We start from the raw sequence: 13,723 nt of genomic DNA, 5'->3' as shown, positions 1-13,723 counted from the left end.
AAAGATGTAACGGAAAATGAAGACCCGTTAATATCTCTCATTTGAGAACCAACATCTTTTTTTATGCACCGACTGCTTTAACCACCTTTTAATTAATTTAAATTTATTATGTTGGTGGATTCACATAAGCAAAAGCTTTTGACGTCGTTTTCAATACATTACGAAACTTGGTGATCTCTTCTTGTATATAGGATAAGATCTAAAGAATATTAGATATACACTGACCCCACACCATATCAAATTAAATTAAATTACAATATAAGTTTTCTATCTCCTAATACTCAACCCTCTCTCCCTAATCCAAACTCTTTTTTTATCAAATTAAGAATAACCCACTATTCTTTGGATAATTCTGTTACTTGGTCTCTCTCCTTTGTTGGATTTGGTTTTCTTCGTATTCAGCCAAATCAAAGAAATCCCAGTTCTTATACCGAATTTTCGTAGTTGTTATTCTTCTGGGAATAGAATAAGAAAAGCTGCGACTTTCTTCTACTGGAGAGAATCAAATCACTTACCAGAGTTCCAATTTTCGTTTATTTTTATTGCGACAAGGGATTGGAGGGTTTCAATTTATTCTGGTGAGTACTTCTGGGAATTCCAAGATTAATAATAATATTGTTATTCTGTTTCTGGGTAAGTTAATGTTAGTCTTAGAATGGCGTGAGTTATGTCGTTTATCGCCGGCTATTTTGTTGGGATATGTGAGAATTTATTTATAGCTTTTTTTTGTCGTATATGGTTGTTTGCAGGACTATTAGTCGGGGTTAAGATCAATTGGTTTATCTTTCTGAAAAGAGAAACAATTGATATCAAATATCTCTCAATAGTCTACCATTATATATATATATGTATGTATGTATGTATGTATATTGTTGGGTTTTCCAATTTCTGAGTTGGTAAGCGTTAATAGAGTTGAGTTTGATGTGTGTTGGGAATGGATTTATCTTGAAAGAGAGTGGGTAAGCTTCATGCTAGCTTCGTTTTTGTAATCAATGTTTGGAGGTTATGAAACTTCTTAGTTTGGATTTTTCTTGGATATCTTCCCATCTCCTCGTCTCTTCGTTTAGCTTTAGTTTTTTTTGCTTCTGGTTGTATTTATGCGTGGTGCTCTTCCTCCTGATCAAATGCCGCTTGTTCCTTTGATGTCTATCCTTATACGAATAACTATTTTGTTCACATCTATTTCTGTTCACGTCCTTTGTATACATGAATATCCGTTTCATTGATTTTATTTTTACTCTTTGACCATCTTAATTTTACCCTTTCAAGAGTGCTATGGAATTCATCCCTTTTTAATGATCTCAAGTGGGTTGTTCTTACCATTATTTCATGTTCAGAGCATGAGAATCGGAAAGTAATTTTATTTATTGTATTCATTTGTTAACTGTTTTGATTTGTTGGAGTTGCAAGTGTTTATTTAGAAGATTGAAACCCCATACCTCTTACTCCCTCTTACTCCCTTGCCTGATAGTTAGTTGGGACTTTGGCGGTTCCTGCCTCCTTGTTATTTAGTGTCTAAATTGCGCTGTATCTGGATGCAATTTGATTTCATTGACTTTGATGTAGGATTTGAGCTCTATTGTAATGGTAGGGAATATAATGCTATATGTCATCAACTTGATTGAGGTGGAAGGAAGTTGTTGAGAGTTGAACTCTTGACATTATGGAAAATTCATATGAAAGTTCAAACGGACACAGACCATCTGATAATGGACTCATGCCTGGGAGTCATCATCCTCACAAGCCCAAGGTTTCATTACCTTGGCTCGATTTAAAAGTTTTTTATGTTAGAATCAGCAGATGCGTACTTGATGATTCCACTCCCGAGTACCTCACTTTAAATCATGTTCCTCTGGATCCTGACACCCTTCTTGAAGTTAATGGTGTTAGGACCAGTATTTATTCAGATGGGGAAACGACCCTTCTTCGAAGGGATCGATTAGATAAGAAATCTGAAGAAGTAACATTTGTAAGCACTGACAATATAAGGATTACTGGAAGTGTGAAATTCGAGGTCATTGATAAGGATGTCCTTTTGCTATCTGGGGTCTTAGATTTGTGTAATAGTAATGGTTTCCCTAGGGAATCAAATCACGGCCAAAGATGGATCATGGATTGTGAATCAAATATAATTGTTGGGACTGGCTTCCTCAAAGGGAAGCAATTGATGGCTGCAGACACTGCTTCACCAACAATTGAGGTATATATTGCCGGGTCATTCTTTGGAACTCCACTTATCTTAACAAAGACTTTACAACTTTGTTCTAAAAAGAAGCATACAAGGATGGCACTGTTAGATTCAATACCCGAGTACGAGACAACACAAGACCAGAAAGAAGCTCCTTCCAGGCTAGCATTGCAGGTTTCATTCTCATATGAACATTGTTTTTCACATATATACTGTACATTAATTTGCTTTGGAAATCATATTTTATTAATCCACCCAAATTTAAAACTCAAATCTTGCAAATAATATTAGATGACTACTGTTCCAGAAGGGGTTGATGACATGAAAATAAAATGCAACTCTCACGTTGGAACTAAAGATCAATAAAATACTACCTCCTTATAATAACTGTCCTATCAATATCTGAGAGAACCTTGATCTGTGTATTATTAGTGTACTCATGCAAGTTGAAGGCATAACTCATCTGTTCCTTTTGGCAAAGATTTGTAAAGAATTTGACCCCGGCAGGAAGATAAAATTTGTTGTCATCTATTTTATTTGTGGAGAATATATAATTGTCCAATAGGTGTTTTTAGCATAGTTTTGCCAAAACACCTAGCTACTCTTTAATTAGTAGTCAACCAAAATGACCAAACCAGCACTTGTGTTGAAGATTAAGTGATTGATCCATACAGAATAGAAAATTAGCGAGGAAATGAGAAAGTTAGAAGTTTAGGAAGCTACCTACTTTGGATTCAAATGTTGGTTCTGTTCTTCACGAGCTTTACTGTAAATGAACAGACCAGAAAGGATAGGGATATCCACTGTTGCCACTGCTTTATGTCTGTATTCATCTTTTCCTGAACCCTCTTACCATTGTCATGGCCCAAGTTCAATCTTTATTCCAAAAACTTTTGATCCTGATGAAGTTCTTGAGATAATAAAATTGTACTGATCTTCCCTACAGAAAGCTTTCGTTATTCAGCTTTGTAATATTGTGAATTGATTGTAGTAGGCTTGTAGCCATGGGTGAGAGTGGTCCAGGGTTCAAGTCCCTAAAGAACTATCTTCTAAAGTTTTTTTTTTAAAAATAATTGTTTTTTTTCAGGAAAATGGAAAATAATTGTTTTTGTGGTAACCCGGAGACATCTTTAGGCTCAAAAGAGCTAAGCAGCACTTAGAATGGTACTCTCATTAAGGACTTTATTTTGAATTCTTAAGTGGGATTAAGTGATATAAATTCAAAGTGGTCTTAGTAATTTAATTTTTGAATGAGAGAAAGACTGGTCTAGACATTTAATTAATGGATGTGATGTAGTTTCTACTACAATGATTCCAGTCACTTCATTGAGTGTTAAAATTTTACTTGCGTAATTGATATTCTTAGCTTCAAGTGTCAAAATACGCAGGTGGCGGAATACCAGCACCAAAAACCAGAGAGTGAAGACTATAGCATGTACTCGGGGGCAGCATACTTAGAAGGTGAAGATGGAGAGCTTTCATGGTTCAATGCTGGTGTGAGAGTAGGTGTTGGCATTGGCCTCAGTGTATGTCTAGGAATCGGAATTGGAGTTGGCTTACTGGTTCGTACGTACCAAGGCACCACCAGAAACTTTAGAAGACGTCTTTAGTAATCCACAAATTTTCCCCTTTGTCATTGTAGCAGCAAAAGTCCCGAAAGATCCAAATTTCGACATCAAAAGTGGTTTCTATCACATAGCATTTCTTATTCAGGGCTCGCATTTGAGGATAGGTGCAAGCAGTTGATGCTTCCTACTTGTATTCTTTTTTTGGTTTTTTGTTTTTTTGTTTTTTTGACCTTTTTATGGGGTTTGGTTATATAATAAATGGTCTCTGTTTAAAGTGTATAGTGATGAAAGCAGAAACATCTGCTGAACTTGATTTTCAAGGGAATGAGTCTTTTAAAGTTACGAGTTACAGGTTTCACGTATCTACTCCTAGTGCCTAGTGAAATTCGTTTGTTAGCGTTCCACACTTGTGGTTTGTTATCTTCTTGTCAGAGATGTTTATAGTAATGAAATTTTGATAATGGAGAGATTATCGGATGACCACATTTCCATTTCCATTTTATGTTTATTGATAATTCCGTACCATTGTTATCTCAGAGGACCAATTTCTGGCACGTCTTTCTTTCCTACTTCTAACAGAATAAAAGACGCTAACAACTCTTGTCAACAATTTTGCATCAAAGAACTTGTATACATTTTTGGGACAATTATTTCATAGGGGCTTCATTTTAAGCTCTATTGGTGGAACTTTCAGTATTCTTAATAGTTTACAGTACTCAAAACTAAGTTTAAACATGTTTGATTTCCACGCACATAAAAAAATTTAGACACGTGTACATATTTGAACCTAGTTTTCGGTACTGTAATACTATTTGGAATTTTATGAAAATTTACAGAATGCTCTAAATAGCTACAATATATACGGTAATACAAAAAAATTGCGCCGAAAACTGTTCACGAATCAAGAACACTGAAAGCCCCATCGATCGATCGATAGGACTTAAAGTGAATTTCTACATAAAAATTCCCCCACAATTTTGTATTTACATTTGCCACAATGCCGAGTTGAATAGTATTATTGTTATTTGCTAGTAAGTTATTTCAAAAGTCGGATCTGCGCAAGGAAGGATTTTGCAGGTTCGTTTCTTGTCGTAGCTTCATTGCAATTGTGTATTGCTTTGTACATGAATATCTATACTGGGATGTCCCGCCTAACTTGTACTAGAAGCAACGCGTTGTCTTCGTGATGTTTATCAAGTAAGAGAAGCTCTTGTTTAAATTAAATCCCGGGAGCTGAATTCTGCTGACTCACACATTTAGAGACGGAACTTTTTTAACCAATACTCTGAATAATCAAAGCCGGCCTATTATCCCTTTTTTCTTTCGTAGTATTATCATTTTAATCTTTATCTTTAGCATGTCAGAAATCTACGAGTACAATACATTAGAACCATTGGTTCAGACTTTATTTATTTAATTTTTTTTACAAGGTGTGAGTAGACATCGAAGTTATGTACACAGCATTTACCAAGCTTTTGGCTCTCCACATAACTAGCTATTATGCACAATTTTAGGAGGAACTCTACAGATCCAAAGACAATGGCATCACAACAAAGAGTCTGGAACTTCTCTATCAGAACAACATGAAAGGAAGTGTACTGACTTTTAAATCTAGTTTTCTTGGCGGGGATGAGCTGCTCGGCGAAACCAGGTGTTGAAAGCAGTGACCAAGTGAGAGCAATCTTCCACATTTCGGTTTGAAAAGCTGAGACACTGCTGCAACAACTCCTGGGCATCTGACATGGGAAGTGTGGAGATGATTCTCAGGAATATCTCCTCCAACTCCAAGTAGAGAGTTTTGTTATTGTGAGACAGAGGCGAAACATTGTCCTTGCAAACAATCAGAACAGGAAGCCAATCTTTTACAAGCTTCTTTCTAACCTGCAATTTTCAAAGAAAATAATAAGAAACTACTTTTTATTGCACTTAATCCATCTGCCTCATAGGATACGGTCAGCATTGTCTTTGTTCAGAAATATCTTCTCTCATTAAATGAAAGAAATTGAGTAATTCCAATTTTTAGAGTCCACCTTTCAACAAAGTAAACAGGACACGTTTACCTGCATACATTACCGAAGAAAAGGTAACTAAACACTAGAACACCAATAAACTATGAAAAAGAAATTATTTGGATTGTAAAATATGCGAATCATATTGTTATAGGTAAAACTTACAACTTATCCAATGATTCATCGAAAATTGTGGGTTATAATCGTTGAAGCGAGCAAGCAAGCTAAATGAGATAACATACATGCATTATTCAACCAATTATAGTTTTTTGTAACTCTTTTGCGAAGTAGAATGCTATTGCAAATCCAAGCACACAAGATTAATCCTAATTCACTCCAATGCCACATATCGATAATATCCGAACTGTTTCAATCAGACATCGACGATTTATATCCATGTGCTATCATATTCTATAAACGAAATGATCCAATTTTGGACATAATGCCAGAAACAAAATGCCAATAAGATACTGAAAATAATAAGATAACAAATGGAGTACCTGTGTTGCAGCAAGAATACTACCAGTGGCGACCGCATTGGCAAGCTTACAAGTGGAGCGAAGCACAACAACAGGGAGACCCGGCACGAGATTCCTCCACGCATCATCACGAAATGCCCTCTGAAGATCCGAAGTAAGAGAGGCTTGTTCGCTCCATTCCTTGACGGCCGTATCAGCCACTTTGAGCTCAATCATTCTCTCGACCAGCCAAAGCAATTGCCGACCATTGGTCATGGCAGTGTGTAGATTTAGCCTCTGCATGGCCTCCGTCTCGTTATTATCCCCTCGAAAAGTCGGACTCGAATACTCTTCCATTGATTCCTTGACCACCTTCAAGCTCGCATCGAAGGCCCTCTCCAGTACCCTCTTGGCCGACTCCTTAGAAGAGAAGTCCCTCAACAGCTTAGCTACAAAAGCCTTGACCAAAGCCATGTTTGGAGGGCTGTGAATCGCAGCCACAATTAAACTGTAAAGCATTTCTTCGCTAGAATCGTTACCCCCAGGCGAAACCCTAGCAAGAAGCTCCTTGGACTCTTCCCCACCCAGTAATGGAATCATAGACATAACCCTTTTCTCCTCTTCCTCGGTCCACGGTACGGCCTCGAGAAAGCGAACACAGGACCGAACGCATTCCTCGAAGAGCAATTCAAGCGCCACGGGGAGAAGATCCAGAGCCATGGAGGCACTGTTAATAGTGTTAAAAAAATCTCCAGAGTAGAGAAGTTCCAGTACCGTGATCCCGGACTCGATTGTGGGAGGCACACCGAGATTGATCCGAATCAGCTCTTCGTCGGACTCACCGACGATATCATGGCCGTCGGCTCCGCGATCTTTCTGCCAACGGTCGGACAAGAGAGCGGCAAAGTACTTGGAGCGACGAAGGACATGGGAATGGAGGTAGAGAAAAACCTCGGACTCGGTTTCGGATGGCGATTCTAGCTCGTCCAAATCGAGTGGAGATGGCTCAACGAAGAGGCGGAGGACGACGTCAGCCGACGTAGAATCGTTGAAAGCGGCGGCTCCGGTGGAAGAATGGGGGCAGGGCTTTTGAGAGGCCTGAGTTAGGGTTTTGTCGGAGAGGGAGGAGTTGATCATGGCGGCGGTGGAGGAAAGACGGCGTGAAGACGCGGTCGATGTCGTCGTCGCCGCTTCCGCGGCAGTGTTTACCACGCGCTGCCGTTTCTTGGTCATTATATGTCGTATGGGAAAAGAAATGAGAGGGAATTGAAAGGAAGAAAATAGGAAAATCGAAGTTTCATCCGGAAGAGAGGAAGGTAAGCCCTGGAAAGGATGATTGTGATTGATTTTTTTTTATTGCCGTCAGGTAGACACGTGGTATCACCACAGGAATGACTGGTTTCTAATAATGTATTTGGAAAATTTATTAATTATTTATATTAACTTTTTATGTTTTTTATATAAATTTTAAATAAATAGTATTATTATAAAAAAAATGACATAATTATATTAAAAAAAATTCAACTAAAATATTATTTATGTTTTTTTAAAAAAACAATATAATAATTTTTTAAATGACAAACTATAATATCATATTTAAGATATAAAATATTTATAATATTATTCGAATCATATCTTAATTATTGGAGAATAAATTTGTTTATTATTGATAGATTAGAAATGTTATCTTAATTTCCTATGTAATTACATAGTAGTATTATTTTTGTATACACATGACACATATATATATAATGTATTTATAATATTTATTGTTATTTAATATGAATATATATTTATATAAGTTAGATTAAGTAATAAAAAAAAATATTTTCTTTTCAATATTAAATGATAAAATTTTTAAATTAAATTAAGATTATGTATTTGTTGACTCGTTTTTTCATCAACTTACACGAAGTGATAAATGAAAAGTTATTTTGTGTGTAATACCGCAGAGGGAATCTTAATGATGAACAGTGAGCTAAAGAAAATATGAATAAATGCATAAATAAATGAATGAGGCAAAAATTTATAGTGGTTCGACCCGAAAAAGATGCCCTACTTCCACTTTACTTGGTATTATTTATGAACTTTGAACCCTCAAGAGTAAGCAGAGTCTGATCTTGCTCTTGGGGTTGTACAAAGATAGAGAGTAGAAGCTCTCTCAGAAAATGAACAATTACTGACTTTTTTTTTTTTTTTTCTCTTTTTGATCCCTTGAGTTCCCCCCTTTTGCTATAGTGCGGGTTGCACTATTTATAGCCGCGGAGATGGGAAAGGCTGACAGTGGCACCTTGTTTCTCAATTAGGCTAAATCTTGCTATACTTTGCTGGAGACAGGTTTTGTTTCACCAAAAATGGTAGTCCGACGTGTCTTGTACATTTAATGGTTGAAAGTGCACTTGGGTGCGGAACGAGGCTTGAATGGCGAGGGCCACTGGAGAGTAGCGAGGGGCATTGTAACGCCCCACGTCACTATGGCTGCTTCCTGGAATGACGACTGGCCCTACAAACCAACACGAGTCTTTCCAGCGTGCTTTGTCCTCACTCGCACGCTTCCTGGGAAAACTTTCCAGGAGGTCACCCATCTTGAGATTACTCCAGGTCAAGCACGCTTAACTTTGGAGTTCTCAAGTGATGGGCTACCGAAAAGAAGATGCATCTTGTTGGCATAGGTAGTACCCATCAATCCATTTAAGCCATCTCCAACTGTGTAGTCCCATACCTACACAGTCTTAGAACCATCACACTTGACCTTCCCCAGGCGGTGTGGGATTGCATAGCTTTTACCCGGTCTTTCCCTTTACGGATCATGGGATTCTGACTGTCACAATCACCCCCCCCCTTACAGGCCCGACATCCCCGTCGACCACACTTCCGGCTGGGTCAAGGCTCTGATACCATTTGTAACACCCCACGTCACTATGGCTGCTTCCTGGAATGACGACTGGCCCTACAAACCAACATGAGTCTTTCCAGCGTGCTTTGTCCTCACTCGCACACTTCCTGGGAAAACTTCCCAGGAGGTCAACCATCTTGAGATTACTCCAGGTCAAGCATGCTTAACTTTGGAGTTCTCAAGTGATGGGCTACCGAAAAGAAGATGCATCTTGTTGGCATAGGTAATACTCATCAATCCATTTAAGCCCTCTCCAATTATGTGGTCCCATACCTACACAGTCTTAGAACCATCACACTTGAGAACTAGTGATCAATGACCAGTGACTAGTGATCAATGACTAGTGATCACCGGATTCTGACTGTCACAGGCATCAATGACCAGTGACCAGCGGCTGGCTATTGGCAACTAGTGAGGTGCCTCAGGGACCAAGTATGGCCGATGGCGACTCTAGCAGATCCTTGTGATGTGTGTTTTTCCGACTTGTGCATCTGGCTAAGGTGATTGGCTAGGGCCATTTTCTTCTTACGATTTATGTTGGCATGGCTATCTGGGGATCATTTGGCTTCACGTGATGGGGGAAGTAGGTCGGCACTGGCGAGTCCAACCTCTTCTTGAGTATTGGGGAAATGGCGAGGGCCACTCTTTACGACGGCTGGTGGTGACTGTTGTGTCCCGACACTTTGTCTTGACACATCATTGCTTCGCGGGCCGCCGCGTGGAAGTGTCGAATTTTGGGTATAACATTTTCCCCCTAAGTCAGGCTCCACGTTGGTGTGGGGATGACTTTCATAGCCGAGGGGCGGTCTGCCTACTGTAGTCCATCACTTCGTCATCTCTGGGCTCACTCTAACTTCGCCACCTTTGAGAGGGACTGTGTGAGTTGTGTAGTGCTGGTCATTGAGAGTGTATGGTGGATCCTTGGGGGTGAGTTCCTTCTGATGGTGCACATATAGCTCGTATTAATAGGCCACGAATCCCCATTCACTATAGATTCATACCGTCTTTACTGTGTAAGAACTAAGTGAAAGATGAGTGTCTTGACGCCTGGATTATTGATGGAATGGATGCTCAGCACGTAGCCTTGTGGTCTGACCGTGATCAGCAGAGTCAATTCGCATTGTTTTTCACTATTGATGATCGCGGTTGTCGTTCGTGAGGTGCAGAATGTCGACAGGGTCCCAGGCGTTGACTCTTGATTTGTGTCATTCACAGTTTTTCCAAATGTTTAGGAGTCATTTTGAGAAACTAGCACTTTCTGTCGAAAGCAAGTGGGTCCAACCTTAAGAGTTCATTCGTAGGCAGTAGCAAGGAGCCACCTAGGCGCTCCCTTTTATAAGGTAGTGATGGGGAAGGGGCCATGTATCCTCGCTTGCTTCATTTCCCGCTTCAAGAAAAGCTCATCCACCTTCTCTACATCTTCCTTCTTCACGGGGAACCACTCAATTACCGAGGTGTAGTGGTGAAGTGCTTAGCCAAAGGAGCCTATAAAGGTTGTCACTTGCCCACTTTATTAAGAGTTTGCTCCAAGGTTCTTTCCATTTTCCCTCACAAGCTTGCTGCCCCCCCCCCCCCCCCCCCCCACAATTAGGTTGCATTTCTCACATTTGGGTCATCTTCTACAAGCGTTCTCTCCATCGTGGTAAGCTTCCTTGCCCATTAATTTTGCACATTGTTAGAAGTCCACTTTGTTCTTGTTGAATGCATGTGTTCTTGAGTGATTTCTCTATTTATTGCTTGACCCATGAAATTGATGGTAGAAATTAAGTAGGGTAGATAAAATTAGGAAAATTATTGTTGAAATTGCATTATGGGTTGTCCAATTTCATCATTGGGGCGATTTGTGGCTGGGATTCGGCCATGGGTGCTGATTGGGGTGAGTCGCGGCGACAGTGAAGGGGACTTGGAAAGGACCCCGACGGCCGCTCGGCGAGGGGCGCTCGACAAGGGCATCGGTGGGCACTCGGTGAGGGACACTCGACAAGGGCGCTCGGCAAGGTTGCGCGTATATGGGAACTGGCGAGGGTGCCCGCACGTGGGCGCTTGGCAAGGGTGCGCACGCATGGGCACTGACGAGGGGTGACCGTTGTGTTTGCCCGCGTGCGCAATGCGATTGGCGGTGGTGAGGTGCACACTCAGCTCGTGTGGGTTGTGCTCAGGCTCCAAAGACTTAGTTTGCTTGACTTGCCTATTCTATGCACGGTAATGGGTATGGGCGAAGTCGACACTTTGTTGAAAAATGTTGTTCTGCCATCTCAAGGTGTCGTTCCTCTATTAATCCTCTGAGGCCCCAGGCCTCCTTGCCAGTTTCTGGGGAGTGACAGGCGAGATACTATGAATATTCTTGTGAATTTGTCTTAGCAGGTTGTCATGCTTTTCACTTGTGGAGAGCGGGCTTGTCATGTGGATTATTTTTATGACTTGATCATACTAACTCTTTGCATTTTGTCTATTTCAGTTACCCTTTTGATTATCCTCATGGCTCCTCGACAGCCTCCTCGGAATTGGGCTCGCCCACAGCGTGGTGTCGTTCAACCCGCCATTGTTGAGTTAGAGTCATCTTCCAACGAGGATTCTTCTGTGATCGCCCAGCGAGTTTGCGACACGCTACCTTAGTCAGTCGAGGGCAACTTTTCTTATAGTCCATCTGTTACTCAACTTGCGTAGATGAGATCCCGACTGTTCTATCAGACGTTATCGAGTGTAGGCTTCCCGGGCCTGGCGAGCGTCTGGATTGCCCTCCGGAGGGCTGGCAGGCATGGAGTCCAATGTGACCCTGGGGCCATTCTTCTGCTTCACGATGATTTGGCTAGTGTTGCCAACTACTTTCAGGTGGCACCATTTCAGTTGTAGCCCAACTCTTATCACATCATTCTCGGGCTCCATTTATTGTACCTATCTTAGGTTGGGAGCCTCCTACGCCCCGGAAGATTCATTATCGCTATCACCTTCAGCTAAATCCAGAGGGAATGACTTATGGATTCTATCACCTTCACATCTAGAGCGCGGTGTCAGACTTGGTGGTCAGCGGGAAGTCCAACGTTGGGGAGTACCCGTACAGATATATGCTCACGAGGGGCATCAACACTACTCATAGAGTCTTTAAAAGAGTTGGTAAGTAATTCACTTCTCTTCCTTTCGAGATATCTTTTAGGAGCATTGGGGTACTATTCCTGCCATCCTATGTGGGAGTCCTCGCCATTGGTGATCGATGAGCTCCCTTGTTAGAGTCTTAGGGGTCACCTGACTATACTTGACTTGCATTTTTCTAACACGTGTGTTGTTTTGGCAGGTGTCCTTACACGTCCGACGACAACGCGTGCGTTATATTTTCTGTAGACAAGAGTGACGGCAAAGTGTAAGACTGCGCACTTCCTTCTTTCTGACCATACCCTATGACTTTGCGGCTTCTTGGGTGCCCATCAGTTTCTAAATGCAGTGATGCTCGCCCTGCCTATTGAGAGCGTTGATGAGTGTGGCTTTCTATTCATCACACTTAGTGACATTGTAACGCCCTAAACTCCAGGGACCATTACGGTGCACATTATAAACAGTGCTAAACTCGTTAATCAAGTCATTTGGCCATAAACGTGTAACTAAGTATGATTAACGGTTTAGGTATTAAATTTTTTTGTTAAGATATAACGTTTCACTAGAACGTTTACTGTATACATTGGGATCCCAAAAATATAATTTAGAGGTCTATTACACGAAAATATTTACAATCAGCTGATCTAAGCGGCAAAACAGGGTTTAATCCTAGATCTTCTTTCAACCCTCGGCCGTGGCAGTCGAGCAGCCGCATATGTACACGTCGTTACCTAAGCTCTCCAACTCAAGGATGGTCCAACTTTCTTTTGCCTTTACCTGCACCACATAGCACCCATGAGCCAAAGCCCAGCAAGAAAACTCAATATGCTCATGAACAGTATTAACATGTCATCAAATCATAACATGCATGCCTAGCAATAATAGCCTTCATCATGCATGCAAGCATGTGCAAACAAATGATTATGGGGTCTTGCATCAGAATAGATGACTAATGAGTTAATCTCTGAGGACCTGCTTCTTGAGTAGATGACTAGTAAGTCAATCTTGGAGTGGGTGACTAATGAGTCACACCCCGCATAGGTGACTAATGAGTCACACTCTGTATAGATGACTAATGAGTCATACCCTGTGTAGATGACTAATGAGTCATCTCTGTCTAGGTGACTAATGAGTCACACTCTGTATAGATAACTAATGAGTCTATCTCTGTGTGGATGACTAATGAGTCATACCTTGTATAGGTGACTAATGAGTCACACTCTAGAGGTCCCATACCCTCCTAGCCATGTGACATGTAGGTCACCTTAGCCTTTCTGTCTTTGGCTCTAATTAACTAGCCCTTAGACTAGACAAGCGCTTTTAATTTTCATCGAACTTGAGGTCGGTCCGGCATTAATGCTCATTCGAGTCATTCAATGCAGATGTCGATTTGATCTAATCTTTTATCGGCTTGCGTTAAACACGCTAAGACCGTTCTTGATTTATGAGTCAATACCACGTGACCAGTGCTCAGTACAACTGCCAAACTTGACTAATGAGTCACAGCTGATACT

General features: G+C 40.8%; 2 protein-coding genes across 7 annotated transcripts; one reads left to right on the top strand and one right to left on the bottom strand.

Annotated features, from left to right (window-relative positions):
* The first annotated feature begins 246 nt into the window (after positions 1 to 246).
* Positions 247 to 4,241, top strand: LOC133798874 (uncharacterized protein At1g01500-like). 4 transcript variants are annotated; one of them, XR_009876126.1, is made up of 4 exons: positions 248 to 578; positions 1,567 to 2,362; positions 3,276 to 3,352; positions 3,577 to 3,713. XR_009876126.1 is itself a non-coding variant. In XM_062237263.1 (3 exons), exons 2-3 carry the CDS (start codon positions 1,664 to 1,666, stop codon positions 3,609 to 3,611), a joined length of 756 nt encoding a protein of 251 aa, XP_062093247.1. In that variant the 5' UTR covers positions 247 to 578; positions 1,567 to 1,663; the 3' UTR covers positions 3,612 to 3,840. The 4 variants fall into 4 exon arrangements, 3 of the variants coding, with proteins under 3 accessions (XP_062093247.1, XP_062093245.1, XP_062093246.1); XM_062237263.1 differs by lacking the exon at positions 3,276 to 3,352 and having other exon boundaries at positions 247 to 578; positions 3,555 to 3,840; XM_062237261.1 differs by lacking the exon at positions 3,276 to 3,352 and having other exon boundaries at positions 250 to 578; positions 3,562 to 4,241.
* Positions 4,242 to 5,131: 890 nt separating this feature from the next.
* Positions 5,132 to 7,552, bottom strand: LOC133798838 (BTB/POZ domain-containing protein At3g05675-like). 3 transcript variants are annotated; one of them, XM_062237259.1, is made up of 3 exons: positions 6,266 to 7,552; positions 5,931 to 5,989; positions 5,679 to 5,816 (listed from the first exon to the last, which is right to left on the bottom strand). In XM_062237259.1, the coding sequence occupies exons 1-2, from the start codon at positions 7,454 to 7,456 to the stop codon at positions 5,963 to 5,965; spliced, it is 1,218 nt and encodes a 405-aa protein (XP_062093243.1). In that variant the 5' UTR covers positions 7,457 to 7,552; the 3' UTR covers positions 5,679 to 5,816; positions 5,931 to 5,962. The 3 variants fall into 3 exon arrangements, with proteins under 3 accessions (XP_062093242.1, XP_062093244.1, XP_062093243.1); XM_062237258.1 differs by lacking the exons at positions 5,679 to 5,816; positions 5,931 to 5,989 and adding an exon at positions 5,132 to 5,637 and having other exon boundaries at positions 6,266 to 7,551; XM_062237260.1 differs by lacking the exon at positions 5,931 to 5,989 and having other exon boundaries at positions 5,490 to 5,816.
* Positions 7,553 to 13,723: the final 6,171 nt, after the last annotated feature.

The sequence above is a fragment of the Humulus lupulus genome, chromosome 1 (genome assembly GCF_963169125.1).
Source record: "Humulus lupulus chromosome 1, drHumLupu1.1, whole genome shotgun sequence".
NCBI classification, from domain to species: Eukaryota; Viridiplantae; Streptophyta; class Magnoliopsida; order Rosales; family Cannabaceae; genus Humulus; species Humulus lupulus.
Note: the sequence above shows the minus strand (reverse complement) of the source record. Positions and strands in the feature narration are given on the sequence as shown.

Excerpts from the sequence above, each read along its gene's own strand:
- LOC133798874 (XM_062237261.1), top strand. The coding sequence starts at position 1,664 with ATGGAAAATTCATATGAAAGTTCAAACGGACACAGACCATCTGATAAT. Across the intron at positions 2,363-3,561 it reads CTTCCAGGCTAGCATTGCAG|TGTCAAAATACGCAGGTGGC; the intron begins GTTTCATTCTCA and ends CTTAGCTTCAAG.
- LOC133798838 (XM_062237258.1), bottom strand. The coding sequence starts at position 7,456 with ATGACCAAGAAACGGCAGCGCGTGGTAAACACTGCCGCGGAAGCGGCG. Across the intron at positions 5,638-6,265 it reads GTATTCTTGCTGCAACACAG|GTTAGAAAGAAGCTTGTAAA; the intron begins GTACTCCATTTG and ends TGAAAATTGCAG.